Here is a 25,863-nt window from a genome sequence, read left to right on the forward strand (position 1 = left end):
ATTCTAACTGTTTTGGTGCGGAAACCACACAAACATTAAATGTGGACTAAATGTGGGTAAAATACAAGGACATATAGGCTGAGGGCCCTTTAAGTCCTACCCAGGAATTAAGGAATAACTGCAGTGCGCATATTCTGAACCTGATGCAGCAGCGCCATCTGCTGGATGCGTAGTTGAAAACACTGAATACAGCTTTTGATCTCAGTAACTAAATATATTCAAAATCAGGACTAAAAAAAGCCCAACTTTAGCGGCCTGTCAACTAAAACAATCAATATTTAATTCAACCAAAGGCTCTGAGGCTTAATGAACACCCAGCTGTTTATTCAGAGGAAAATGAAGACGGTGAAACGGCCGAGAAACATTTGGGATGGTACAGGCCTCCACCGTTTTGAGAGATTTCAACCTTTTGTTAACAAATTAATGTTGCATAGGAGAAACACAAACATTTCCTTACTGTGTGAAGTATAATGTGAGGTATTTTGACTTGAACAAGTTCCAAAGAAAAGCAGAACATGACAGATACAGACAGACTGCATGATTTGGGGGAATTATGGGATGTAACACACTCACAGTACGGTACACTTCAATTATCCTATACGAAACCGCAAAAAACAAACTCTTTATGAAAGCTAAAATGTAACACACAAAAAGCACCTTCACAATGTTTACTGTATCTGTAAGCTGGTCAGAGTTGATGGAGGAAGGAGAGCCAGTCGCACTGAACGTCGTTCAATTGCGCTACTAGTAATCAGGGCCGCGGCTGCAGCTGCAGCTTCCGCTCGTAGTGGGAATTGCAATGCCCTTGTGTACGAAGAGAAAGAGCCACACAGAAAGGTGAGTGTATGTCGCACACAATGCTTCAGCGGACAAAAGTGTCGCTACAAAGTTTTCCACTTAATCCACACCTAGTCTAACAGCCAAGACATGCTTCTTCAGTGTAGTGCTAGTGTAGGAGCTACGAAGCTAAAGTTGCTAGCTAGTGCTAACTAACGCTAGACGCCGCTTGACACCCACATCATTTTGTGAACACATGCCCACACACTTCTCTCAACCTGCTCAAGCACATGTTGTCTATTAGAGCTGGACCTGGTTTTCAGCTACACAGTGAAGCCTGGGTCATTTTTATAGGTCACGGCAAGTTATACTGGGCCCTAAACCATACCTAACCGTATGAAACACCTTATTAAAGAGAGGTGTGTGAGCAGGTAACCTACCTAGCTATATATATATATATATATAAGACTTGAGGGACTGTTGACAAAATTTGGACGTTAATGTAAAGTTAAATTAACGATATGATACAAATGCAATTGCTTACTACCACAAGTGAGCCTTACAGAGCCTCTGTGTGCTCTGAACATACTGAACTGAACCTAAATATTAGCCACCAAACTGGCATATTGGGGTCTTCCTTTGGACAAGCTCGTCCACTGAAGCCCCGATTTCTTTGCCAGACCCAAAATGTAGATGATATGAGTGGTAAATCAGGTAGTGATGTTCTGTGTAATCTTTAGTGTGGTGTATATTTTTGGGCTATTTATAAACACTAGATTACTATAGTTGTTCAAAGGGAAAAGTCATAAATAATAATAACTGTAAATAATGTGGAGTAAGTGGAAAACTGTGTAAATACATTTTTATGGCGTAATTTTTTTTTTTTTTTTAACATCACGCTGTACACTTTCTCAAGGGCAAAAGGGCACGTGTGCAGTCAGACAAGGCTCACGGGACTGGATGGTAACTTTCACTTACGTGGACTTTGGGCGCGTCCCAATTGCATACTAATTACTAATGCTGCCTAGTGCTTGAGTATAAGGTATGTAGTTTAGATAAAAGTCGAGTATACTTAAATATCTAAGACCCATACTCAGAACTAGTCTGTGTTTGATCATGATGTGAATTTCCCCACTGTGTGACTAATTTATTATTATTATTATTATCTTATGATTGGACAGATCTAGAAGCAAACATGGCGAATAATGAGGCAACTGCAGCCAACGGCGACTGGAGAACTTGCAGATCTCCACTTCTTGTTAGCACAAAGCAGGTTAGTGCATTAATGTGTGCTATCCTGCCAAACCCGCACGATTAAGATTAGTATAAATACTCCTAGTGTTATTGCGTATTATTCAAGTGGGACGCAGCCTGTGTTTGGTAGCACCAGGATTTAAACGGCTTGCTTCAATGAGGAACACTGTAGCTTAGTTTGTCCTGTCAAAGGTGTCAGCTTAGAATTCAGAGTTGTACAGATGAAGCACATATAATGTTTGTGAAAATATGGCTGTATAAAAAGGACACTTATTTTTCTTTTTTTCTGTTTATACAAAAATATTCCCTTTTAAAAGTACAAAAGGCATTTCATTTATAGACACTTGATGGATTCAATCCAACCACAGGACACATACGTATGTATTTGTTTGAAGCTGATTTTCCTAAAGCACCATAAACGCACAAGATTGGAGGTAGACATTTAATGACACTTTCAAGCACGAATCCACCTCCGGAATTGTGAACGGAACCTGACTAGTTATGCATTGGGGTGTGTATGAATGTGTTTATGCACAATGATTCCTGGACTATCCTTTAGCAAATGTCCAGCTGGAATCGTCAAAATGAGACACGCACACACTCTCTTGCACAACTTAAACAAAACGCACTTACTGACTCAGCCACCAAACCTGAAAAGTGACAGTAAACCTTGATTCCCTATAACAGCCAAATATAGGATTTATCTTTATACAACAAAATGTCTTCTATTGCACTTTACAGAAAATATACATACATGTATAAATACATATGTGTAACAAAATGATACAAAAGTACTGTAAATGCAAATACATGTGTAGCTTCCTTTTTCTTCACCTGTTTGCAATAGGAAACAGGGCTTTCGTGCAAAGCCGCAGGTGAAAGAGCAACTGTGTGAATAAATTAACTCTTCTGACAGTCTGAGACGAGTGCTCAAAGTTTCTCTGAGTCTCAGGCTGGAAAGCAAAGAGAAAAGAAAAAGAGCTTTTTGTCCACAGAGCCGCTGGTGTGAGAAGTCCTGTTTTCTCCAGGAATGCTAGATCTCATCTCATCTTCCCCATGTTTTGAGTTTGCAGTCTAAACTGGAGCAGAGAAGGCTAGGCCATAGTCCTCCATGTTGCTCTTTCACAGTCTCTCTCTCTTTCTTTCTGCAGAGTAAAAGGGATTCACAGCCTCCTCCTCCTCCTCTGCGCTCTATAAGAAGCACACAGGCCCCACCTCCAGGTGGTAGTTAGACCCAGGTTTAGTGCTGGGCAGGTTAAGCACGTCCACTATGGGTAGCAAGTTGGGGTCCTGGGTCACAAACTGGAACTGGGTCTGATGCCACCGCCCATCAGTCATCTGAGAAAAGTTGGAGCGGCTTGTAAGTTCATTTACATTTACATTTATGGAATTTAGCAGATGGTCTTATGCAGAAAAGTGTTTTCCTATTTACTCAAGAATAACCTTAGCTAGTTTGAATAGACTAAAAAAAAGATCGAAGATACCTCTAAGTTAAAATACTACTAAACACAAGTCAGTAGGGAGACAATTCTACATGGATTCTTCTATGTATTGAAGAAAACGAGCGACAGGAACAAGTAGATTTTAGTCAAGAATGTTATTTAATTAGCTTTTCTACTTCCCAAACTAACCCAGATAATTACCCAAACCACACCAACCACCACCCATGTACCCAAACCACCACCCATGTACCCAAACCACCACCCATGTACCCAAACCACCACCACACCCATGTACCCAAACCACACCCACCACCACACCCACCACCACACCCACCACCAGTGATTTTTTTTTTTTTTATTATATTAAACATCAGTGATTTATTATTTTTTTTGATGGCCGTAACGAAGCGATATGGGGGGGGAGAGTGCCATCTACCCCCCCTGGAGAGCTGTGCTCTCTCTGGGCCTCAGCTGCTGATGGCTAGCAGCACAACTGGTGTTTGAACCGGCGACCCTCTGATCATGGTGGCAGCGCCTTAGCCTGCTGGACCACCCGGGGCCCTGGGTAAACACTTGACTAACTGCACATTTCATTAGAAAGTTGAATGGACTGCAGAGCATATTTTAAACTGTTTGTGCATTTTGTCTGCATATTAAAATATTGCTATACATATTGGGGTGGGGGGAAGCTAGACCAATTGTGCTCTCGCTGGTGTTTGAACCGGCGACCTTCTGATCACAGTAGCAGCGCCTTAGCCTGCTGGACCACCCGGGGCCCTGGGTAAACACTTGACTAACTGCACATTTCATTAGAAAGTTGAATGGAGTGCAGAGCATATTTTAAACTGTTTGTGCATTTTGTCTGCATATTAAAATATTGCTATACATATTGGGGTGGGGGGGAGCTAGACCAATTGTGCTCTCGCTGGTGTTTGAACCTGCGACCTTCTGATCACAGTGTCAGCGCCTTAGCCTGCTGGACCACCTGTGGCCCTGGGTAAACACTTGACTAACTGCACATTTCATTAGAAAGTTGAATGGAGTGCAGAGCATATTTTAAACTGTTTGTGCATTTTGTCTGCATATTAAAATATTGCTATACATATTGGGGGGGGGGGGGTAGGCCAATTGTGCTCTCGCTGGTGTTTGAACCGGCGACCTTCTGATCACGGTGGCAGCGCCTTAGCCTGCTGGACCACCCGGGGCCCTGTGTGGACGTTTGACTAACTGCACATTTCATTAGAAAGTTGAATGGAGTGCAGAGCATATTTTAAACTGTTTGTGCATTTTGTCTGCATATTAAAATATTGCTATACATATTGGGGGGGGGGGGGGGTAGGCCAATTGTGCTCTCGCTGGTGTTTGAACCGGCGACCTTCTGATCACGGTGGCAGCGCCTTAGCCTGCTGGACCACCCGGGGCCCTGTGTGGACGTTTGACTAACTGCACATTTCATTAGAAAGTTGAATGGAGTGCAGAGCACATTTTAAACTGTTTGTGCATTTTGTCTGCATATTAAAATATTGCTATACATATTGGGGTGGGGGGGGGGCTAGGCCAATTGTGCTCTCGCTGGTGTTTGAACCGGCGACCTTCTGATCACAGTGGCAGCGCCTTAGCCTGCTGGACCACCCGGGGCCCTGGGTAAACACTTGACTAACTGCACATTTCATTAGAAAGTTGAATGGAGTGCAGAGCATATTTTAAACTGTTTGTGCATTTTGTCTGCATATTAAAATATTGCTATACATATTGGGGGGGGGGGGGGGGGGGGGTAGGCCAATTGTGCTCTCGCTGGTGTTTGAACCGGCGACCTTCTGATCACGGTTGAAGTTCAGTTTCCAAAGAAACAAAGTAACGTCACCAACTTCCATGTTCTGCACTTACCCAGCATTCATCCTTCAGCAGGTCAGGCTGGATGAGTCCTCCAGCCTGAATCATCTGTCCATTCCAGGTTTTAAAGCGTACACTTTTGGCGGATGGAGGTCTAGAAGCTGCTGTGGCCCACACAGGTACGTTTAGGCAGTGGATGGTGATGAGCTGTACAGCCTCTGAGCTCAGCAGGTGGATGAAGTTCATCTGGATTAGACCCACACCCATCTCCAACTACAGCAAAGTGTTGTTCATGAACAGCGTTCAGTTATATTGCTCGGCAACCACAACAACCAAGGATTATTTAATTTGCCACACTAAAACAGAATCTGAAGTCTTGTGATGCGTGTAAACATTAGGTATTTACATTTTCGACTGTGACCTAGCCATTACATTTTGGAACCAAAACTATTTATTTTCTAATATCTGTATAGATTTATTAACTGTTAAATAAATATTCAATTCATAATAAGCTTCCTTCACTCAAGGAATTAGAGAACAGCATTAAGAAAACAAAAAGGGCTACGATTCATTTAACCGTAACGTCTGTTAACCTTGGACACGGTGAGCGGCCTCAGGCAGGTCTGGCCTCCTCCGTTGAAATTGCAGGTCACCTCTATTGTGTCAGATGAGCAGCCCAAGTTTGGGTCAATCCAGTAAGTGCCTGTCAACATAAGGGATTACAGTGCATTAGATAGTCAATTATAAAGAACAGATAACCATAGAATTCATACCTGAATATAAATGTAATGGCATTATTTGAAACAAGTTTTTTTTTTCTTCAAAAGGTAACTACACAATTATGGCATAACTTATCCACCAGTACTGATGTAAATGCAGATGTTTTACTCACCATCGTTCATTCTCTGCTCACAATCCAGCAGGTCCCTGCACATCCTGGCTGGATTCTCCTGGGTTCCTAGCGGGTTCTTGATGCTGTAGATCAGGTTACTGAGGTAGTGAAGGGTCTTAAAGATCTCTGTTCCCTGGTCCAGCATGGGGAGGTCCATGTCTGAGTATGCCTGAACAGAGGGAGAGAAACAAACAGTAGAGGAAAAGTTTTCCTTATATGTACATATGTTAAACATCTTGGATGCAGTTTAATTTGAACTCATTTATTCCATTTTATCTTTAGTAAAGCACTAACCTCAGACCTCAGTGCAGAGTATGAATCAATTATAACTTGAAAAGCAGCACCAAGCTCTTCAGTTTTCTAAATCAGAATGAGGACAGTGCATGATATAATAGTTATCTTTGCTTACCCTACCAATTATGACACATTTCCTTTAACACACTGGACCAGGGCCAGAAGGTTCTTGGTCTACATTACAAGGATGTCGCCAAAGCTTACGGTTTTAGAATATGGGATGGAAGTACTTACAAGTGACAGTGGAACACCAGGGGGGCCCTAGAAATCAATAAGAACAGAATACACTGCAGTGCCTCATTGTTCTTCACATAAAAATACACTCTTAAAAGAAAGGCGCTACAAAGAGAAATGGTTCTTCAAGCATTTTCTGATCCATAAAGAGCCATTTTAGCTAAAGAGAAGTGAGTGTAAAGAATTTTTACATTGGTAAAGCACCACTACATCCAATTAAATTCAAAATGAGCAATTTTTTACTTTTTACTGTATTTATGTTCATCTGCATTTGTTCTAGTCTAAAATATTTAATAAGTAGAAACTTCTGCTTAATGCCAAAATATTTAGTTTTAAATAATGTGCTTAAGTGCCTAAAATCTTTGTTTAGTAATGTGTGTATCAACTCCAAAAATTACTTACAGGGAGTCCCTGTGGTCCTCGAGGACCTGGAGGTCCCTAAAAAAGAACACAAACAGTATTTATTTAGGGTTTTATATTGTCACTAATCTTTACTAGCTGTAAAGAAGTAACAACATTTATACTTACCCTTGGTCCTGGTACACCCTATTCAAAAAGTAGAAATAAAAATAAAACTACAATGCACAGCATTTTAAGGGTGCAATTACTACAACAGTATCAAAGATGCAAGCTTGAAGTCAACATTTTACAACTCTGGTGCATCTTTGTACATCTCATTTAGTCCTTGTGCTATGTAGTCACACACACTCAAATGACTGGGCTTTCTGAAGTCTTTTTCTTTATATAAATGAAGGCTTAGGCTTGTTATTAGTCAGCATTCAATTTGAGAACCTTCTTTATCTGAGCCAACCCCAAGCTGTTTAACATCTAATTACAGCTCTGTATAATCACCACACTGTAACCCACACAATCAAAAGTTGAATCAAATCTTGATCAGATAGAAAAAAAGGTAAAGATAAGGGCAAACTGACTGCATGAGTACAGAGCTTGAAATCTATCTTCACATATTGCAAAACAAGAACACACCTGCACATACAGGAAAGCACCCAAGAATCAGTTACTCACCGTTTCGCCTCGACTTCCTTTGTCCCCCTGTGGTCCCTGATACAGACAGGATTATCTCAGATTATTTGTTACAAATCAAAGGCCACAGATAAGAGGTTGCCTAAATCGCTGCTGTCTTACAAAAACCTTGCATCTCCAATATGCAGACTTGTGATGCATCAAGGAAAAACCTCATTTTATGGAAGTTTTGGAGCATTTCTATTGGTCTATTCATCATGGCATCTTGAAACAATATAAGGACCAGCTGACATTCAAATTATGTTAAAATGTGAATAACAGCAATTTTTTTTTTTTTTTTTGCGTTACTATGACAAAATGCTTCAGAAATACAGATGGTTAGGACAGAGACTATGCAGCACGTACTGGATAGCCACTGGGGCCAATGATCCCGACTGGTCCAATGGTCCCTTCCCTTCCCTGAAAAAAAGAAACGCCTACAGTAGTTGCTGATCCATCAGTTTTGGGCTGTTTCTATAAGATCTGTAACAACTGTGCTCAAAGTGGTACTTACCATCAAGCCCTGGGGTCCTTTGGGTCCCTGGATACCAGCAGGCCCAATATCACCAGGTGGACCCTAGAAACATTCAGTTATTATTATTATTATTGAGTAGTGTAATTTCTTTATTTAGCTGTCAATTGAATAGTGAAAAAGAACAGCAGCAAATGGAGCAACAATAGTCAAGCATACACATAAATTCCCTATAATGTACAAAGGTTTGGAGACACCTGCTTCTCTAGAGTTGCTCTTGAAATTAAAGGTAACAATAGGGAGTTTGTTTTCCCTTTGCTACAGTATTATACATTTCTGCAAAAGCCTTACACATTAGATTTTGAAACACTGCTGTGAGAATTTGATGGCATCCTGCCATGCGAGCATTAATGAAGTCAGGTACTTACAATGGATGATTAGTTATAGATGCCACTCAATATAAAAATGCCACTCAAACTTAAGCCTGGTGCTGAGGGGCTTTATACCCTTCGGTCTGGCATTAGGCATGGTGACTTCAGACTCATACATGGCAGCTCCAGAGCATCCTGCTATATTGACAATGCTTTTTTATGGTGATTAGACAAGCTGTGCATGTGCAAGTAAATGCCCGTGCCAGTAATGGATGCACTGTAAAGTAGCAAAACTTGCTCATTAAAGGGAGTGCCTCGATACCTTTGTACATATAGTGTTTAGGAACAATAAAGATAGTATACTGCTGATCAACACCATTGTGTGTGTTAGGTTAAATAAGAAAGGAAAGAGATCACACATGAGAAAAGACATAAGAACATTAATAGTCTTACAATCACAATTATGATCAAATAATACTGCATATTCTAATGTACTTACCAATTTTGTTCATTGCTGTATTTACTACTGCATAACATTTTGAAAGGTTCAACTTAATGTTAAATGTGTCTAATAATGAACAAAAGTTCATTAACATTAGCAGTTAGCATAAGGTCATAAATGTCCTTTTATTTGTTGCTAGGCATTCTCAGTGTTTGGGTGAATTGTCAGTTTAACTAAATTATACACAGTAGTAAACCATATGTTTCTGTAATATAAACACTTAAAATAAACTAGTGGCAGATCATTCATAACTCTGCTATGCAATGAATTAAATTGTCACCACAGTGTTCGTCTGATTAATTGGGTGCAGGTGCACCATGCCCATGTGAAAAACTGTTTGCTCAGCTTCATCTGTGTCTTCAATGCACCATGCTGGCCCTGTCAGATACTAATTCTCTACGCTAAAAGACCATTTAATATATTTGAGTAAAAACAGGTGACAATTTAAATGATCCCAAAATCAATCTGGAGCCTGACTTTCATAAGGCTTTTCTGGTGTTTTTTGTGACCAATTGGGTCACATGAATGGGAACTGCGAAATCTAAAATTAATTAAATGAGAGTAACCATCAGAAAAGCGTTTAAAATGGTTTGCGAAATATTTCTCAATAGAGGACAGTAATGCTAAGTAAAGCTGTAATGGCCCAATTTGTAATGTATAGTTAGGTGGCTGTGGACTGTGGAATTTGACCCATAATTGATTATTGTTGCACAAAGTGCACACATATGTTTGCATAAAGACTCACCTTAGGTCCAAACATTCCAAAAATTCCAGGGAATCCCTGCTCACCAGGATCACCCTGATTAAAGGAGAAAATTAATTATCCTGAAACTAAAAACTGTTATCAGACAAAATTGTCTGACACTCTTATGTAGAGTAATTTACAATGTAATCATGTTACAGGTGTAGGTCGTATGTAGCGTTAGGAATCTTGCCCAGGGATCCTTAATGGTATAGGGTGGTACTGGACCCCAGTCTAGTAAATAAAGAGATGGTAAAGTGATAATACTTACAGATTGGCCTTTAACGCCAGGGTCGCCCTGCTTCCCTTGGCTGCCCATGCCTCCAGGGACTCCACGCTTGCCTAGGGGTCCAGTCTCTCCTGAAAGACCCCTTTCACCCTGTACAAAACACATGGAGGAAGAGCCTTAATGCATCCTGATGTGAACATAGAACATCTGTATGTGTTGACAGTGCTCTTCCCTGATAGAGGACATCCTAAATTTCATACTTGACTAAAACCATCCCTCCATAATCACAATCTGTTGCCTCTTTCTACAGGCTACAGTTAAAACTGACTGGTTGCATATTGTTTTCACTGTCTAAATCTGAAGCCAAAGGAGTGTATGTTCATGCAGCATATGTAGAAAATACTTATATGCTGTTAACACTGTTTTTTAAACCAGAAACTTTCCACAGAGTGAGAATCTCCTTCAGAGCGCAATTTAAATTAGTAAGGTTTTTTTTATCAGTGATGTGTGGCTTATATTCCTATTAATTTATTAAATAAACTACAAATCTTGTTTTTTTTTCTTAACTTTGTTAATTCATGTTCATTACATATCACATAATTGGAAAATCAGTATGGCATCATGTTATTAATAGAGAAAAGTAGAAAGGGTGGCCACTCAAGGTACTGCCAAAAAGGGTTTACATGCCTTCAGTGACTGCCATTCCCATTATGGGAATTATCCCTAATGTCATAACTAAGGGTAACCCATCCTTGTCTTTGTTTAAACATAGGGTTATCTACATTCATGTTATATGTTTTGAGTGAAGTAAAAAAACAAATAGTTTTGTAATGAGTAGTGAAAAGAGTGGATATCACTGTAATTAAGTACCTTTGGTCCAAAGGATCCTTGACTGCCTCGTAAGCCTGGTGGTCCAGTTTGGCCATGTGGACCTGAGTTTCCAGGTAAGCCAATTTCTCCATCGCTTCCCTGCTCCCCCTAACACAATGGCACAAGAAGAGATGCAGAGCTGCTAACAGGAATGTTTAAGAACCAGGCCTAACAAGGTGCAAATGAGACAACATCAGCTTTCTTACTGGCATTCCTTTGGGCCCATCTTTTCCAGGAGGTCCATCCATGCCAGGCATGCCCTCAGGTCCCTCTCGGCCAACGACTCCTCTGGGACCCAAAAGACCAACCAGGCCCTAGAGACACAGGAAAATTTTTTTGGGGTGTTCTGTCATCATATTTGTAGCCATTTGAAAGCAGGCATGTCCTGCAAAAGCTGTTGTTTTACAGTAGAAATCAGATTACAGGCACTTACAGAGGTCCCTCGGCTGCCAGATTCTCCCTGAGTGCCCCTTTTGCCCTTTGGACCCTGATAATTTAAAGGAAATAAATGAATAAATAATTGAATTAGATAATAAATGAAATAAGAAATAAAATGCTTTTTAAGACCACTAATTGTTTCTCCATTAGTGAACAATTCCTCCAGTGAAAAATTCCTGTTTTTCACTTCTTGACAACTGGATTCTGGCAACTTTGAATTACATTGTGTGAAAAGGTAATGATGAATTAATCGATTGAAATCCCCCCAAAACTTGAATAGAATCTTTACATTGATGGCTAAGAGGGTGTGTGCCATTTTTGAGACACCAGGTTTTGTTTGACAGCACAGTCACAGTCATGCAGTTGAAACAGTTACACAAACCCTGAATATGGTAAGAAGACATTAGACAAGTCAAAAATAAAGCTTAAAGCAAACCAATGAAAAGCTTGGGCTTAATTGCTTAAATTCTTACTTGATCGCCTTTGGATCCTTTAGGCCCTTGGATGCCTCTTGGACCGGGACTGCCCTGTGACAATACCACTATTATGAGAAATACATGTGACGAAGCAGAAGGTGCTATGATTATGGATATATCTAATGCAGAGGCACTTACAGGGAGTCCTGGAGCTCCAGCTTTTCCTCTTTGTCCGTCTACACCAGGCTGACCCTAAAATACAAAACAAAAAAATCCATGAAATCCATGAAAGCTCAAAGGTAATACACACTTCAAACACTTATTTTGTAAGGCCAGCATGCTTTGCTTACTGGGTAGCCGGGGTCACCTGGTTCTCCTCTGTCTCCTCTATGCCCAACAGGCCCCTGAGTCCAAATGGAAACACAATACATTACTACCACTAGATCATCATCATAAACAACAACAAAAACAAAACCGAGCAGACTGACTCACGATGTCACCTGGAGGACCAGCAGGACCTTCAAACTTCCCATCATCTCCCTGCTCACCCTGCAGAAAAAATTTATTTGTTTTTAAATTCCAGCATCAGATAAAAGTTACTAAAATAACACCAATTATTATGGCACAGAAAATGACAAAATTAAACCTGGAAGCGGGATAGCTTAATGATTCCTCAGACAAAGCTGAAGGACAATGCAGCAACAATGACATTGTAAAACAGGCATAATGTGATGGAATATGGCCTTAATTAAAGAGGCCAGGCAAGGACTTGTTAATAACGTGTATAAACTTATTTCAGCTAGAATGAGCTTATTGGAGCAGTGTGGTTTCTTCTCATATGTGAAGCTTGTGGCCAGTTATACAATACATCCAATCAGCATTACATAATGTGCTAATAGAAGCATCTGTTACATTTTATAAGAAACACATTTTCATACAATATTCATCAGTCTACTAATAATACTGATCTTTTAATTTAAATGCACTCCTAAAATGCTCTTCAAGGGTTCCCTAAGAAAGGCTATGGGTCTGTAAAACTCAAAGAACCATCTGGATGCTTAAATGGTTCTTGTCTGGTTAAATGGTTCTTCATATACAAGGGTAACCTAAATATAGTTGGTTATAGCTCCAAAAATGGCGAAGACATCCCTTTTTAGTACTGTATAAAGCTCTTTAGCTCAGAGTGTATTTAAACATTTATGCAATAAGTGAAGTGAACAGACAGTCCATGGTTTAAATGTACCTTTGCACCTTTTGGTCCTGGGGGCCCAATTGGACCCTGAGGTCCTTGGTGACCCTATAATTAAATAAGAGAAATAGGTAAGGCATAATAGTATGTTCTTAGATTCAAAAATCAAACATTATCCCAGATAACATGTCCATGTAGGGCCCAATTGGGAACTAGAAAGTTTTGTCAATGGCTTGAATGTTTGCCCCACATATGAATGCCCACCACCATGGGTGATGAGACCACAAGGGGTTAGGCATAGGCCCCATCTGGGTTGTACATTGAACATTGGGGCCTAGATAGGACCCATGTGAGATTAAGGTGGACTGTTAAAACAGGGCCTGCTTGGGAAGCCCAACTGGGTCCTAGTAATAACATGTACAAACCCACTCAGAGCCCATGCTCATGTGCCACCCATATGAGCCTCATATGAGCATATTTGCTGTTACAATCATTTTTGTATATGAATATATATAAGTTCCTATTATTTATGACACATACTTCATATCCAGACAGTCCTGGGTCTCCTTGCAATCCCATTTTTCCAGGTGCACCCTAAAAACCAACATACCATGAAAACATGGTTCAGTTAAGTTAGAAAAATGGAGCTGCTGTATTTTTCTGCTTGTAAATCAGGCAGTGAAGTGTGGAAGTTACCACAAATCCGATTGTTCCTCTGTTTCCCTTTGGCCCAGGGAAACCCACAGGTCCCTGTTCGCCAACTAGTCCAGTCACACCGAGGTGACCCTGGTGACCCTTGCTACCCTGGAACAAAACAAAAGACTTCAAATAATTTGCAGACAAATTATTATTTAGTAGTATTTAATAAAAAAATAATATGTATACTGTGCCAATGTAATATATCTAAAAATATGAGCCTACCTTCTCTCCTAGCTTGCCCCTGTCTCCAGTTTTTCCAGGTTTGCCTTCGGGACCCTGAAATAAAGTAAAAATCCACATATTACACACATATTAAAATGTATATAAATAAATCTGTATTTAGGTCCATGCTAATGTTCCTCAAAACTACATGTTCACTATATTTGTGGTAATAATAAAACTGGTAATAATATAATATTACATTACAATATTACATTATATTACATATAACATAATATTAATACATAAATAATAAATAAATACATACTGTATAAAACATTGAGTAATAGGTCTTATGAATAATGACTGATTAAAACGCTGCAGTTTTAAATACTGCATAACATCTTTAGTGCTAAACTCAGTTGATTTAAAAAGCTGGGTCCCTTCAAATACAGATTATAATAACATCAGAGAAAAGGACTCACTCTGACGCCAACTAGGCCAGGATCTCCAGGGGGCCCTTCCTTTCCTTTCAGTCCTATCTCCCCCTTCTCTCCTTGCTCACCCTCGACTCCTATATCCCCCTTTTCACCCTGCATGGAATGACAATTCAGATTCATTGTGAAATATGCCAGTGTGAGGAGCAACCTTGCGGTCGAGGTTATTCTGAACACATGCTGGTGTGATGAGTGACTTTTTCTGACCTTGGCACCGTCGGGTCCATTCGGTCCAGCTTCTCCATCAAGCCCAGGCTCACCCTGAAATAAGAAGCATACTAAATATCATAGATGGCATCGACAGGTGAGCAAAGACCTTGTTATTCATAATCAAATGACTTACTCTTGCTCCAATCAGGCCAGGTTCACCGATGTTCCCAGGAGGCCCAACAGCTCCCTAGAAGATGTTTACAACTGATCATTTGGTCATCCTTAAATGTTTTACCACTGAACACAAATTCAATTAAACATTAAGAATGAAAATTCAGTCACTAAATAACGTTGAGTTTCTGCTTTAAAATGCTGTGTTGCCAATCTGGACTGTGATTAATTGAAAAATAGCTGGTTGGAAACAACAGTGACATTTACATGGCTTATGTTAATTACACTAACATAAGCCATTTTATTTCACCTAGAGAGGTAATTTGAGCGATTAACATCCATGTTTTTAATTCAGTACAAATCTGTTGTATTTGTAGTTTTTGCATATCTGCTAAGTTTAATTTTCAGAGCAAATTACCTTCTTTAATTTCTATTCAAATCGACCATAACAAGAGCTGCTCATACACAATGACACTTCTTTTTGTGGCACAAGGCCGTGTTAATAAATTTTCATATTCATTTTCTTCATTGGTTCCTTATGTGGCCTACATAAATAAACTTGTAATGTAGCTTTATATGCTGCTTTTTTTTAAGTTATCATAAACAACATCTAAAAAAAAATCTTTCTTAAGACACTAAGCACAAAAGAGCTCAACTATGCATAGTTTCTTTGTCCTTAAGTTAAATACAACACTACTGTAATCTACACTTCTAATGATGGACTAGTTAGAATGAAAATGAAAATACAGAATCTTAAAGTACTTTTCAATCCCTGTCTTCTTGGGTGGTATTTGGCAAAATGAATGAGCTCACTTTATTTTCCTTTTGCTGTTTTTTCAGCTCAGAATGTTACTTTAGTTTAAACCTGTTTCATTAAAATCTGATACATTTGGAGTAATTTGGGGAAATTACATTCTTGTATCTTGTATGAACTGGCAAGTCCAATTACATACAAACATACAATACCTGACTTCCTGTGATAAAACCTACCCAGCTGAAATAGAGCTTAAATTTACACAATATGTCAAAACCATGTCATTTTCTGATTTGCTTAATTTCTTATTAAGCTGAATAGAATTTTTTCCAATGTTTTGTAAATCTTGTCCAACTCGCTTAAAAGGAATGCATTTGTGAATGAGGCATAATCAGTCAGTCATTTGGTCACCTCAGTATTTGTACAATTAAAACACCTCTATAAACGGATCATTAGATTCAGGACAGAAGTCAGTGTCAATTTTTACATCATCACAATGCTGAAACAACCAATGATAATTCTCCTCATCTCTGTTAGACAACCAATAAAGCCTATATGGTATTCTGTATTATATACATGGAGGTCCGCATGACTAATCAGCCCTCTGAATGGCAAAATGCAAGCAGATGGCTCACCTTCTCTCCAGGTTCACCTGGTAAGCCCCATTCTCCGACCTTTCCTGGTGGGCCCTGACGTAGAGAGCAGGAAACAGCATTAAGAGGGTAACCCCTTAAACCTTGGTCACATCTGAAAGCCTTCCACTCCATCGCCACCGCTGTGTGGGAGTATTGAGCAGGTAATTGGAAGCAGAAGGAGGGTTGGCCAAAAGCCTGCATGTCATCTTTTTTTAATCAGGTATATTATTCTAATTAGCAAGGCCTGTGGTACAGTTTCTAGACCTGTCTGAAAGTATGCCATTGTACACTAAGATTAAGAAGGTTTTTTTGTTGAATGACTCTTCTATACAAACAACATTAATGGTTAATTTGAGACTTTGAATTCTTTGAGTGCATAAGAAGGTCATTAAAAGGACAAGTGTAGTTGCTCAGAACATTTGTGTTGTACTGCAGTATATAAGCAGTTTACTGGTATTGTATGAAAACTTCAACGCCCCACTATGTAAAATATTACTCTGTTAAAATATTACTTGTATCCAAGCAGTATTTTAAGACACACTTTCAGGAGCTAAATAACAATTCCACAAAGACAGATTCCTGTGACATCAAGTGGGCTTGGTCTACTAAGTGATTCTGATTCCAAACCAAAGGTTTAAAACCGGGGTGGTAGACACAGTTCATTGTCAAAGGGGCCAGACCAATTGTATTGGAAACCCTTACACTGGGTCCACTTTTCTTTTAAAAAGAAAACCTCACTGAAGAACATCAACAAGTCCTGTCTTATTGAGGCAGCTGTAAGAAATATATTGTAAAAGTGTCACCAAGTGTATAATTATTAGTTTGCGCACTGCAGTAAAAACATTAACTGGATCAACAAGTTAAGGCTCTTGCTAAATCAGAATTGCATTGGTGCCACTGTTGGGGTAAAAACTCAATCCACCTCAATCCTGCCTGAAATGGAGATTTTGATTGTTTTTTGCTTTTAAGTTTGACTGGCTGTTGTTCATACTCATTTCTGGTCTGTGCCTTACACAGAGCGGACTGAGAACTGAGAATCAGCCTTTTGTGTCTTGGGTTACTCCTGGCAGAGTCTCATCCCTCGTCTCATCCCAGTGCTTATCCAACTGGATGGTGGTAACAACTGGTCTGGCTCAGAGGGTTCTCAGGGTGCACTCCATCAGGGGAATTGCTGCTTTACAGGACCAAACTAGGTACATTTCCATACAGGACATTTGTGCTGTCATGACCATGAATCCTTCTAGTCTCCTGTTACTTTCTCTACTGCACCTTTCTTGCCAGTCAGTTTCAGAAATCACAATACGGGAGTTGGCCATATCATTTACTTAGTGACAATTAAAAGTCGTAAGATTTCTTAGTGTCTTTCTAAGTGTCTGAACTCAGTAAAAAATGTCCCATATGGAAAACAGATTCTTAAAATATTTGAACATTGGACTGTATGTTTGACACCTGTTTTTTTTCTAGGTCAAATTTTCCTATTTGTCTTTTAATTTGTACTGACAAATTAACCCACCCGTTCGTAACTCCCCCTTGCACTAGCTAGGAGGGTAAAGTCAGCCACCCCCTGTTTACGAACTGCTGCCGATGAAGCTTTGAATCCGCACTAGCTAACAAATACCTGTGCCAGCCAACATTGCTTAAGAGTGATGAGGGGAGAGAGCAGGGCTATTTGTGATCTCTCAGACTCCAGCTGCTGATGGTAATGTGCCATGGCTCGGGATTTGAACTTGCGACTCCCAGGCCATAAAGACACCTCTGGTTTTAACAGTATAATCAAAATCAAATGAACAATACCTTCAAACCAATCTCTCCCAGGGGACCCATTGTTCCTGGTGGCCCTGAAGGTCCCTGTAAACAAGCCAACATATGGGAAAAAATAATTTAATATCTTATAAATATAATTTAAAAAAAGAGTTTATCCTGCTTCAGAAACTGTTTCTACTGTCCAAGGAAAATTTGCTGTGCATTGCTGTGAAGATCTGATTGCATTCTGTGACAAGAGCATTAGTGAGGTCAGGATGTTGCATGATCACCACCCCACCTCATCTCTCTTTCCTAAACGTAGAGGATGGAGCACCATCATTCCAGTTCCACTGCTCAACAGCTCGATGCTTAGGGGCTTTATACCTCTCTGGCCCACGCCTGGCATTAGGCATAGTGCCAATAGGTTCATGTGTATCTGCTCCACAGAGTCCTATTCTATTGGGCGCAACTTAAAGTATCTGATGCATTCATCAGAAGCTGTGTCCATAAACATTCTAGTCTTTTTCTAGAAACATTTGTTTAAGCCACTATACAGACTATTAAACTATTTTAATAACTTTTTATTTTTTTGCATTTCAAACAAATTCTGCAAGGAACTTACCGGCTCTCCTGGGATTCCTTTTGCTCCTGGTGGGCCAGAGGGTCCTTGAATACCCTGGTAAAAAAAACAAACAATAAAAAAACACCCTTGAAGGATTTATGGATTTATCAACGTAAGCATTCATGCATTTCAGTAGCTAATACAATTCTAAGCCTACATTCATGCTTCTACAGTTAGTTACTCACTGGAAATCCACGCGCTCCTGATTCCCCTGTTTCACCGATCTTTCCCTGGATCAAGACACACACACACACACACACACACACACCGGATTTAGTTAAGGATTCTGTTTGTATTGCAAAGGAGAAGCAAGCAACAACAGTATTAACATCGCTACCTTGCTTGCTAATACACTACTTCTTCTCAATAATGTCTCTCATTGTCTATCTTTGAGCCTGGGAGCATAAATATTCTATCAGGGCAAAATAGTGTATTTGGACAAAACAAAGGAAATGCTAATGTTTGCCGCAAAACCTTGGCAGCCCCCCAAGGCCTAACAGGCAGCAGTCTCCTTAGGTGACTCTGGTTCCTAAAACCATCTGCAGCTTTAATCAGATCAGTTTGAATAGTTTACTAAGAAAAAGTGGTACCAGCGAATCAACACAACAAACAAAAGTCCGATCAAAAATGTGTCATACCATCGGCCCTGGAAAACCCGATTTTCCTGGCGGACCATCCGGACCCTGCAGAATGAGGAGAGATTTTACAAACAGTCAATGTCCTTCATCAGCTTTCAGTTGCTTTTAGCAAAGCCATCACTGTCAGAGCTGCAGTTTCAGTGACAAATAGATTTCTCAACTTTAATTGATGATAATTCATAACTGAGGACTATAAACAAAATCTCAGGCTTTCCTGAGTGGCTTTCAGTGCTTGGGTTGCAGCCTCAAGAAGTAACAAAAACAGCTCTGAGAGTGCCCTGATGTGTTCCTTATGTACAGCACAAAATACTCAATTACGAAACCCTCACATAACAATCAGAAAACATATCAATATTTCCAGTTTAAAACATTTTACTAATATGCAACTTTTGAGATATTTTAGACTGGGGCTCTGAAGCAGATAAACATGAACATACTGGCACCGTGCCTAATGCCAGGCATTTGCAAAAGGGGCATAATGCCCCCCCCAACATTGAGCTGTGGAACTCTAGAATGACGGTACTCCATCCAATAATTTGGGGATGTGTTAGGGAGTTGGGGATGAGGTGGAGTGGTGATCGTCCAACCTCCTGACCTCATTAACGCTCTTTGGGCTGACTGCAAGCAAATCCTTACAGCAATGCTCCAAAATCTAATACAAAGCCAACCCTGGATACGGTAACTCCAACAAAAGAAGGAGAAACACTTCAGTAACACTTCACTTTCAAAAGAAACAATGAGTGGGCAGGTATCCCAATACTTTTGTCCATGTAGTGTATAAGAGGGGTGTCCAATCTTGTCCAACAAAAAGCCTGTGTGGCTGCAGGTTTTCATTCTAAACAACCAGCAACACACTTGATTCCAATCAATTACATCTAATCACCTGTTCAATCAACTGGTCAGTCTTTAAACAGACGTGCTTCTGCTTGGCTGGAATGAAAACCACACAGCAGCCACACCAGTCCTTTATGGATTGGACTGGACACCCCTGGTGTATAAGAATACATATTGGACATGGAATAGACACCAAACTAGCCTGGTGAGTTAAAAGCTCAGTGCTCTGACATTCAGGTCTTTAATGTAAAAGCTAGCAGGAACCACATTCTGGAAGGCTGTTACAGGAAGCAGAAGTCAAAAGACTACTGGGCTGAAGTTTGAGGTGGCTTCAAGGTAGGAGCGCAGGACGCCAAGCCCCTCCCAGTTGAGGTGAGCTTGGAGAAGAAGAGAGGAGATGGGGTGGATGTAGGTGTGAAGTTGTTTGTCACAAAGATGGATATTTATAGGGCGGAGGAGGAGTTCGGGGTGTGGCCCTTCTCTCAAAATTTAGAAGGTATTTTCTATAGTATACAGTAACTGGTTATTAATATTTATGTTGTGTTTTACGTGTCATTTTTGACATTCAACATTAGACTGTAAAACCAAGTTTCAACTTTGCTTTAATTTACAGTTCAAAATGCAAAACAATGACGTTTATGAACACTTTGTTTTAAAAAGTGACTGGATTTTCACATAGAGCAATTGTTTACCTGGCTTCCCGCTGACCCTTTCTCCCCAGTTGGTCCATCAGGCCCCCTTGCCCCCTGTGAGAGAATGGGTGGAAGGGTAGTTGTGAAAGGAGAGAGAGAGGGGGAAAAGGCTGAGCAAATAATTAGGTGAACAGCAGAGGGCTCACTTTGTGCAAATATGAAGGGACTGTGAGCAATTCAAGGTTACTGAGGGCACTGGGTCAAGAAAAACGAGGCACTGCTCTCTACTCCTATTGGAACTGGTGGACATAATTATTTAGAGGAATACTTAGTGTTGTTATGGCTATCTGTCACAGCTCGACACGCCTAGGCACACACAGCATTACACAGCATTTGTGTTCCTGAAACGACTATGTTGCCTGTCCAAGCACCCAGAAACAACACATATGGGACAAATGTAAGTTTCAAGAACTGTGAAACATTAAGCTTTTTGACATCATGGAAGTTTGGTTGCAGTGGACAGTTGCCATCATATTTCCATTGTAGTGATTCATAAGCGTTATGAAACCGACACACAGGCTAGGCAATTTCTCACGACTCTGAGGAACTGCCTTGCTCTGGGAGGTGGAAAGAGTGATGAATGGAGACATTATTATGTCTGCAGCCACTGTGGTTCCTGCAGAAGAACAGCAATGTGGTGCTCTCCTGAAGGCTCTAGGTTCTGTGGCTCGGTGCACACTGCCGCCTCTGTTCTCTGTGGTTCTCTGTGATCTAACGTCAGGGGCGGACCTCTGACCTTTCAGGGGGCCAATCACAACATTTGCACTGATCCAAATCGGGCCAAGACTCAGCACACCACTCATGAAAAGGAGGGGGGGTTTCTTTAAAAATCTCTTTGAATTTGGAAAGAGAGCTCTCAGTTCTAAAAGGAATCGTTTCCAGTTGCGTAAGTGACAGCTCCAATAAATGTTCTATAAAGAAATGAAAAACACTAAAGCTAGCGTGATTCTCAAAGTGCTGTGAGTGGGTCAGTCATGCATTTGTAGTATAATGAATGTCAGAAAGACCTCCAATGATGGGGGGGGGACTGTACTATGAAAATTGGCAAAATTCCAGAAAAAGACTGTCCTGTCCTGTCCAATCTCAGTCTGCCATATCTGTATCACAGAAAAAACTTGCATAGTCATCTACAGTACAGCTGATCACCACAGACAGCAATTCCTATGCATTTCCATGCATTAAAACCCCATTCAGTCAAAACTCGCTAGAGGTGGCAAAAACTCAAAAGACCTCCACAGGTTTTTATTCCAAATACATTTACAGCTCTCCTGCTGGTTTGAAATAACCAAAGCTGTCCAGGCAGTTGAAACAGAAACTGGGGAGGATTACTTTCTGGACTTAAACCAGTACAGGTGTTAGTATGAGAAAGGTATGACAGAATAGCATTGACAGGTTAAATCAATGAATGAAGCAAAAGAGTAAAATGGTAACTTTAGAAAACTTTTGACTTTTCACAGATGGTTTGACATTGGCATCAAGGATTTGTTGGTATGTTTCACAGTTGGTAAGATGTTCTTTTCATGAAATTCAGCACACCTTTGCTAAATTGTTGCCAAAGAGTTCAATTTTCACATACTAAATCTCTGAGCCTCTTTTATTCCCTAAGGTTTTCCAATAACCTTGGAAACCAATCAGAATACTATTAAACTCTCTCCATACCACCATGTTGGCAACATAAAAATAAACTATTCCATCTGGAAAACTAGTCCCATCACTAAAAGAATTATACTGCTTAATTTAAAACACCAGAATGTCGTTTGTTTGTAAGAATTCACAAGCTTTTCACAAAAGTACATTTTTCCCATAAACATTTACTGATGGAATTCATCAACTGTCCAATTGCGTGGATTATAAGTGTGTTCACAGGCAATGGATTCTCTAAGTACAGAGGAACACGTTGAAATTACTGTCTGTGGTAACCGACCATATGCTGCAGATGCGGCAGACAAAGATTAGTTTGGAGTACGTGGAGTAGTCCTTTAAAGACAACGCTGGCTTTAGGGGCACACAATTAAAGGATGGAGCACAAATCCCCATGACAAGCTGAGACAGACTCTCTTTGAGCCTGGGGTTCATGGGAAATGAGCAGCCTCACCATCGCTCTTGGAAAGAGATGAGATATACTTGCATCTAACCCGCATGTCTGGCAGCAAAGGTAGCGGTTGTTCAGCCTCACTTCCACACCATGTGAATGCTAAAGGACTTCCCTGTTTTAGCTCGAGTGATTTTCATTCATGAACTGACTATTGCCTTTTGTGGAAGGAGGAAAGGTGGATGATGGGAACCTGTGGTATAGAAGGACCTCTGTATAGCTGTGTTCAATTTGTATAAAAAATGCATTACCATAAAGCTTACATGATCAAACCGGCATGCATAGAAATGTGATTTGACGATATTATGACACTCAGATCAAAAACTTGCAGGTGCATTTTTGCAGTTTTTAAATTTGCATTGTGTGAAACACAACATGAATAGACCAATTAAAATATGAAAGAATGCATATTTTAATGAGGTGTGTAATAGTGGCACCTTTTTTTGTTACTCTAATTAAACCAATCAGTAAAAAATGATTACCAATCTGAATTGGGTTCTGAATCTGTGCACAAGGCAACTATCACAGTGCACAACCAACAACAAAGGCAGCATGGAGCTTCTTTCACACAGAGGTAAAAACAAAAACACTTTAGCACACAAAAAGCTCCAATTCCACATGACGACACTATGACTAGTGAATTGGGACAAGGGCCAATGCAGGCGTATTTTAATGGATCACACATTTTAGTTTAAGCCTACAGCAGTAGCCTCAGAAAGTAACAGAACAGTTTAGAGTCTGCAGTGTGGAACTATTTTACAATGGAACATGAAACTGTAATTTAATATTTAACTGTGTTTGAGCTGCTTTTCTTCCAGACGCTTGTGTTTTTGATTTTTTTTTTTTTTTGCTGTTTTTGCCCATGTCTGCAAAATTATGTAGCAAACTACACTCTTGTCTCGTCTTTGCTCTTGAATTATGGTTGGTAAGAAAAATATGTCACAGAAACACTCAAAGGAGTAGGCTAATGCACGCTGTAATAAATAATTCACCACATTCACAATTCTTTGTATTTTGTACTGTTTTGGTAATGTATGGTTTTGTTCTGATAGTGGTAATACATCATGTTATTGTAAAAACAGAATTCACATAATTCAGGTTCTTTATTACATGTACTTTACTCCATTATCCCTTTCTGATCCTAGTTGAAGATACCATGTTCCTTTCAAAAATGCAGATGTTTACACGCTTGCGTCACTGCCAACAGGTCACTAAAGCTAAATAGGTAACATATGAGAGATACACCAGTTCTAAAGCTGCTCCTTTGGACCTTCAGTTTTACACCATCAGATAACATCACCTCCATACAGCCTGCCCTTTCTCTGCCCTCAACTGTTGTTGCTCGTACTGATTCTGTGCAGATCCTTGTTGGTGGTATTGTCTTGTTTAACGCGATTGTGCTGTTTTACCTCTAAGGAATCTCTACAGCATCTGGAGGTAATTTCTTTCAGTTGTCTATGAATGGCCTGGCAATGCGTTTGGCTGCATTTTTTAACAGCAAAGTACAATTAAGGTGATGATGCTTACAAGTGTAGATTTCTTTTATGTGCTTATTGCACTGTATATCATATCATTGCCGGTGACGTAGTGTGAAAAATGATAAATTCTAACAGTTATTGAAGTGCTTTAGACCAATTTCTGTGGTAATGAGATCAGAGATACAACAGTCAGACCAGTCAGGACACAGAGTCAAAGAAAATCAAACCCCAAAATGATTTATACTGTTTACTCAATGCTAAACAAGCAGAGAACACTGCGAGTGCTTCAACCACTAGCCTATTTCTGTAAGAACTTGAGAAATAAAGTGAATCCAAGGACAACAGAATAACTCAGCTGGAATATCTCAACTCCACAGAACATCTCCAAATGTGGCCTATGTCTTCTCCAAGGGTAATTTTAAAACATTCAACATTAAAATTAGTAATGTTTTGCTTGATTTAAAGTATTTGCCCAGATCCTGGACAAACTCTTCAGATCCTGGACCAAGACTTGATCCCCCTTTGTTTACTGAACAACTTTAAACATTTTAATGTGCATGTATCTTGTGTGCATTTCGCAAGCATACAATCTTAAAATGACAAACTAGAATGTTTTTTATTAGAGATCTGATCACAAATATCTAGTCCAATTCTGTGAAAAATCTAACGTAACGTTTAACAGACGCCGATTTTTGTCAAACAAGACAAAAATATCAAAAAAGGTTTCTTCTATGACACAACACAAAGCACCATTTTGGCACCTTTGTTTTTAAGAGTGCGGCTTAGTGCTGAGATAAGAACATTGGGACTTATTTACCACATAGAATCCACTTATGCAGTTTTACGAAGGTTCTGATATTCACCAGTATTTTCTTATTTAGGATTTGAGGACAGTGGGATCCATCATTAAAAAGCAGAGCTGTGAACGTTTTAAAAACACATCATGAATCTGACGTAGACGTTTTGTTTATTTTTGCAGAAAATTCTTAGGAAGAGATTGGTGAATTAATAATTTTTTTTTTGTATTAAGTTTTAAACAATTAAGAATACAGTTTAAGTTCACTTTTGCAAACATTTCAACTAAAAACCTTACAAATAAAAGTGCTTAAAAGTCTTCTGTGGAGAGATGACACAGTAGAACCACTTCTGATTCCTAGATAACCATTTAACAATTTTTTTAAAGAATGCATCAGTTAGATGTTATTAAAGGCTGCGTAAAAGAAAAGTGCTATTAATCTATAGTTCTCACCCTCCTTCCTTTGGGTCCTCTGTTGCCACTAAGTCCTCTCGAACCGGGAGGCCCCTGGAGAAGCAAAAAGAGAAAGGAGAAATGGCACAGTGAGGCAGGCGTCAAGAGAAGCTTGTCTTAAGAACACAGCAGCTAGGCCCAGCAAGGGTCCCTCTGGCACACTCACAAACATCGCTTGACCTGATTAAAGCTGCAGAGCGAAAGCCCTGTCCTTCAAAGGCCTGTGTTTATGTTTATGCTCGGCCATGCTGCACTCGCTGCCCTCCACTGAAGCTCCCCCGGAGCGCCTCCAAAAGGCATTTCCTGTCAGGGCCAGCTTGATGTCAACCTTTTGGACAGCTCAAGCAGGGAAGTGTAAAACAGCGAAGGGGCGGAGGGGCTTCGGCAAAGGTGTCTGCCGTTTTGATTTAAAAAGCCCAGCTATCGCACTACCGTTCAGAGCTGTCAGCTGTTGTCAGTATGAGCTGAGGTA

General features: G+C 40.0%; 1 protein-coding gene across 4 annotated transcripts in view; it reads right to left on the reverse strand.

Annotated features, from left to right (window-relative positions):
• Positions 1-363: 363 nt before the first annotated feature.
• Positions 364-25,863, reverse strand: part of col27a1b (collagen, type XXVII, alpha 1b) — a 97,382-nt gene continuing 71,882 nt past the window's right edge. Inside the window, exons 28-61 of one of the 4 annotated variants that reach the window (XM_072664542.1) lie at positions 25,392-25,445; positions 20,573-20,626; positions 19,047-19,091; positions 18,594-18,638; positions 18,409-18,462; positions 17,838-17,891; positions 16,044-16,097; positions 14,677-14,730; positions 14,541-14,594; positions 14,322-14,429; positions 13,900-13,953; positions 13,675-13,782; positions 13,519-13,572; positions 13,033-13,086; positions 12,282-12,338; positions 12,140-12,193; positions 11,988-12,041; positions 11,847-11,900; positions 11,369-11,422; positions 11,142-11,249; positions 10,936-11,043; positions 10,108-10,215; positions 9,840-9,893; positions 8,264-8,326; positions 8,116-8,169; positions 7,753-7,788; positions 7,255-7,272; positions 7,129-7,164; positions 6,727-6,753; positions 6,493-6,558; positions 6,199-6,367; positions 5,900-6,009; positions 5,361-5,579; positions 364-3,369 (exon numbers count right to left, since the gene is read on the reverse strand). In XM_072664542.1, the coding sequence (XP_072520643.1) occupies positions 3,223-3,369; positions 5,361-5,579; positions 5,900-6,009; positions 6,199-6,367; positions 6,493-6,558; positions 6,727-6,753; positions 7,129-7,164; positions 7,255-7,272; positions 7,753-7,788; positions 8,116-8,169; positions 8,264-8,326; positions 9,840-9,893; positions 10,108-10,215; positions 10,936-11,043; positions 11,142-11,249; positions 11,369-11,422; positions 11,847-11,900; positions 11,988-12,041; positions 12,140-12,193; positions 12,282-12,338; positions 13,033-13,086; positions 13,519-13,572; positions 13,675-13,782; positions 13,900-13,953; positions 14,322-14,429; positions 14,541-14,594; positions 14,677-14,730; positions 16,044-16,097; positions 17,838-17,891; positions 18,409-18,462; positions 18,594-18,638; positions 19,047-19,091; positions 20,573-20,626; positions 25,392-25,445 (2,442 nt within the window). In that variant the 3' untranslated portion in view covers positions 364-3,222. Of the gene's footprint in view, positions 3,370-5,360; positions 5,580-5,899; positions 6,010-6,198; positions 6,368-6,492; positions 6,559-6,726; positions 6,754-7,128; positions 7,165-7,254; positions 7,273-7,752; positions 7,789-8,115; positions 8,187-8,263; positions 8,327-9,839; positions 9,894-10,107; positions 10,216-10,935; positions 11,044-11,141; positions 11,250-11,368; positions 11,423-11,846; positions 11,901-11,987; positions 12,042-12,139; positions 12,194-12,281; positions 12,339-13,032; positions 13,087-13,518; positions 13,573-13,674; positions 13,783-13,899; positions 13,954-14,321; positions 14,430-14,540; positions 14,595-14,676; positions 14,731-16,043; positions 16,098-17,837; positions 17,892-18,408; positions 18,463-18,593; positions 18,639-19,046; positions 19,092-20,572; positions 20,627-25,391; positions 25,446-25,863 lie in introns of those variants that run through there. The other 3 variants (XM_072664543.1, XM_072664545.1, XM_072664544.1) reach the window with 3 other exon arrangements.

This window comes from Salminus brasiliensis, chromosome 20 (genome assembly GCF_030463535.1).
Source record: "Salminus brasiliensis chromosome 20, fSalBra1.hap2, whole genome shotgun sequence".
NCBI classification, from domain to species: domain Eukaryota; kingdom Metazoa; phylum Chordata; class Actinopteri; order Characiformes; family Bryconidae; genus Salminus; species Salminus brasiliensis.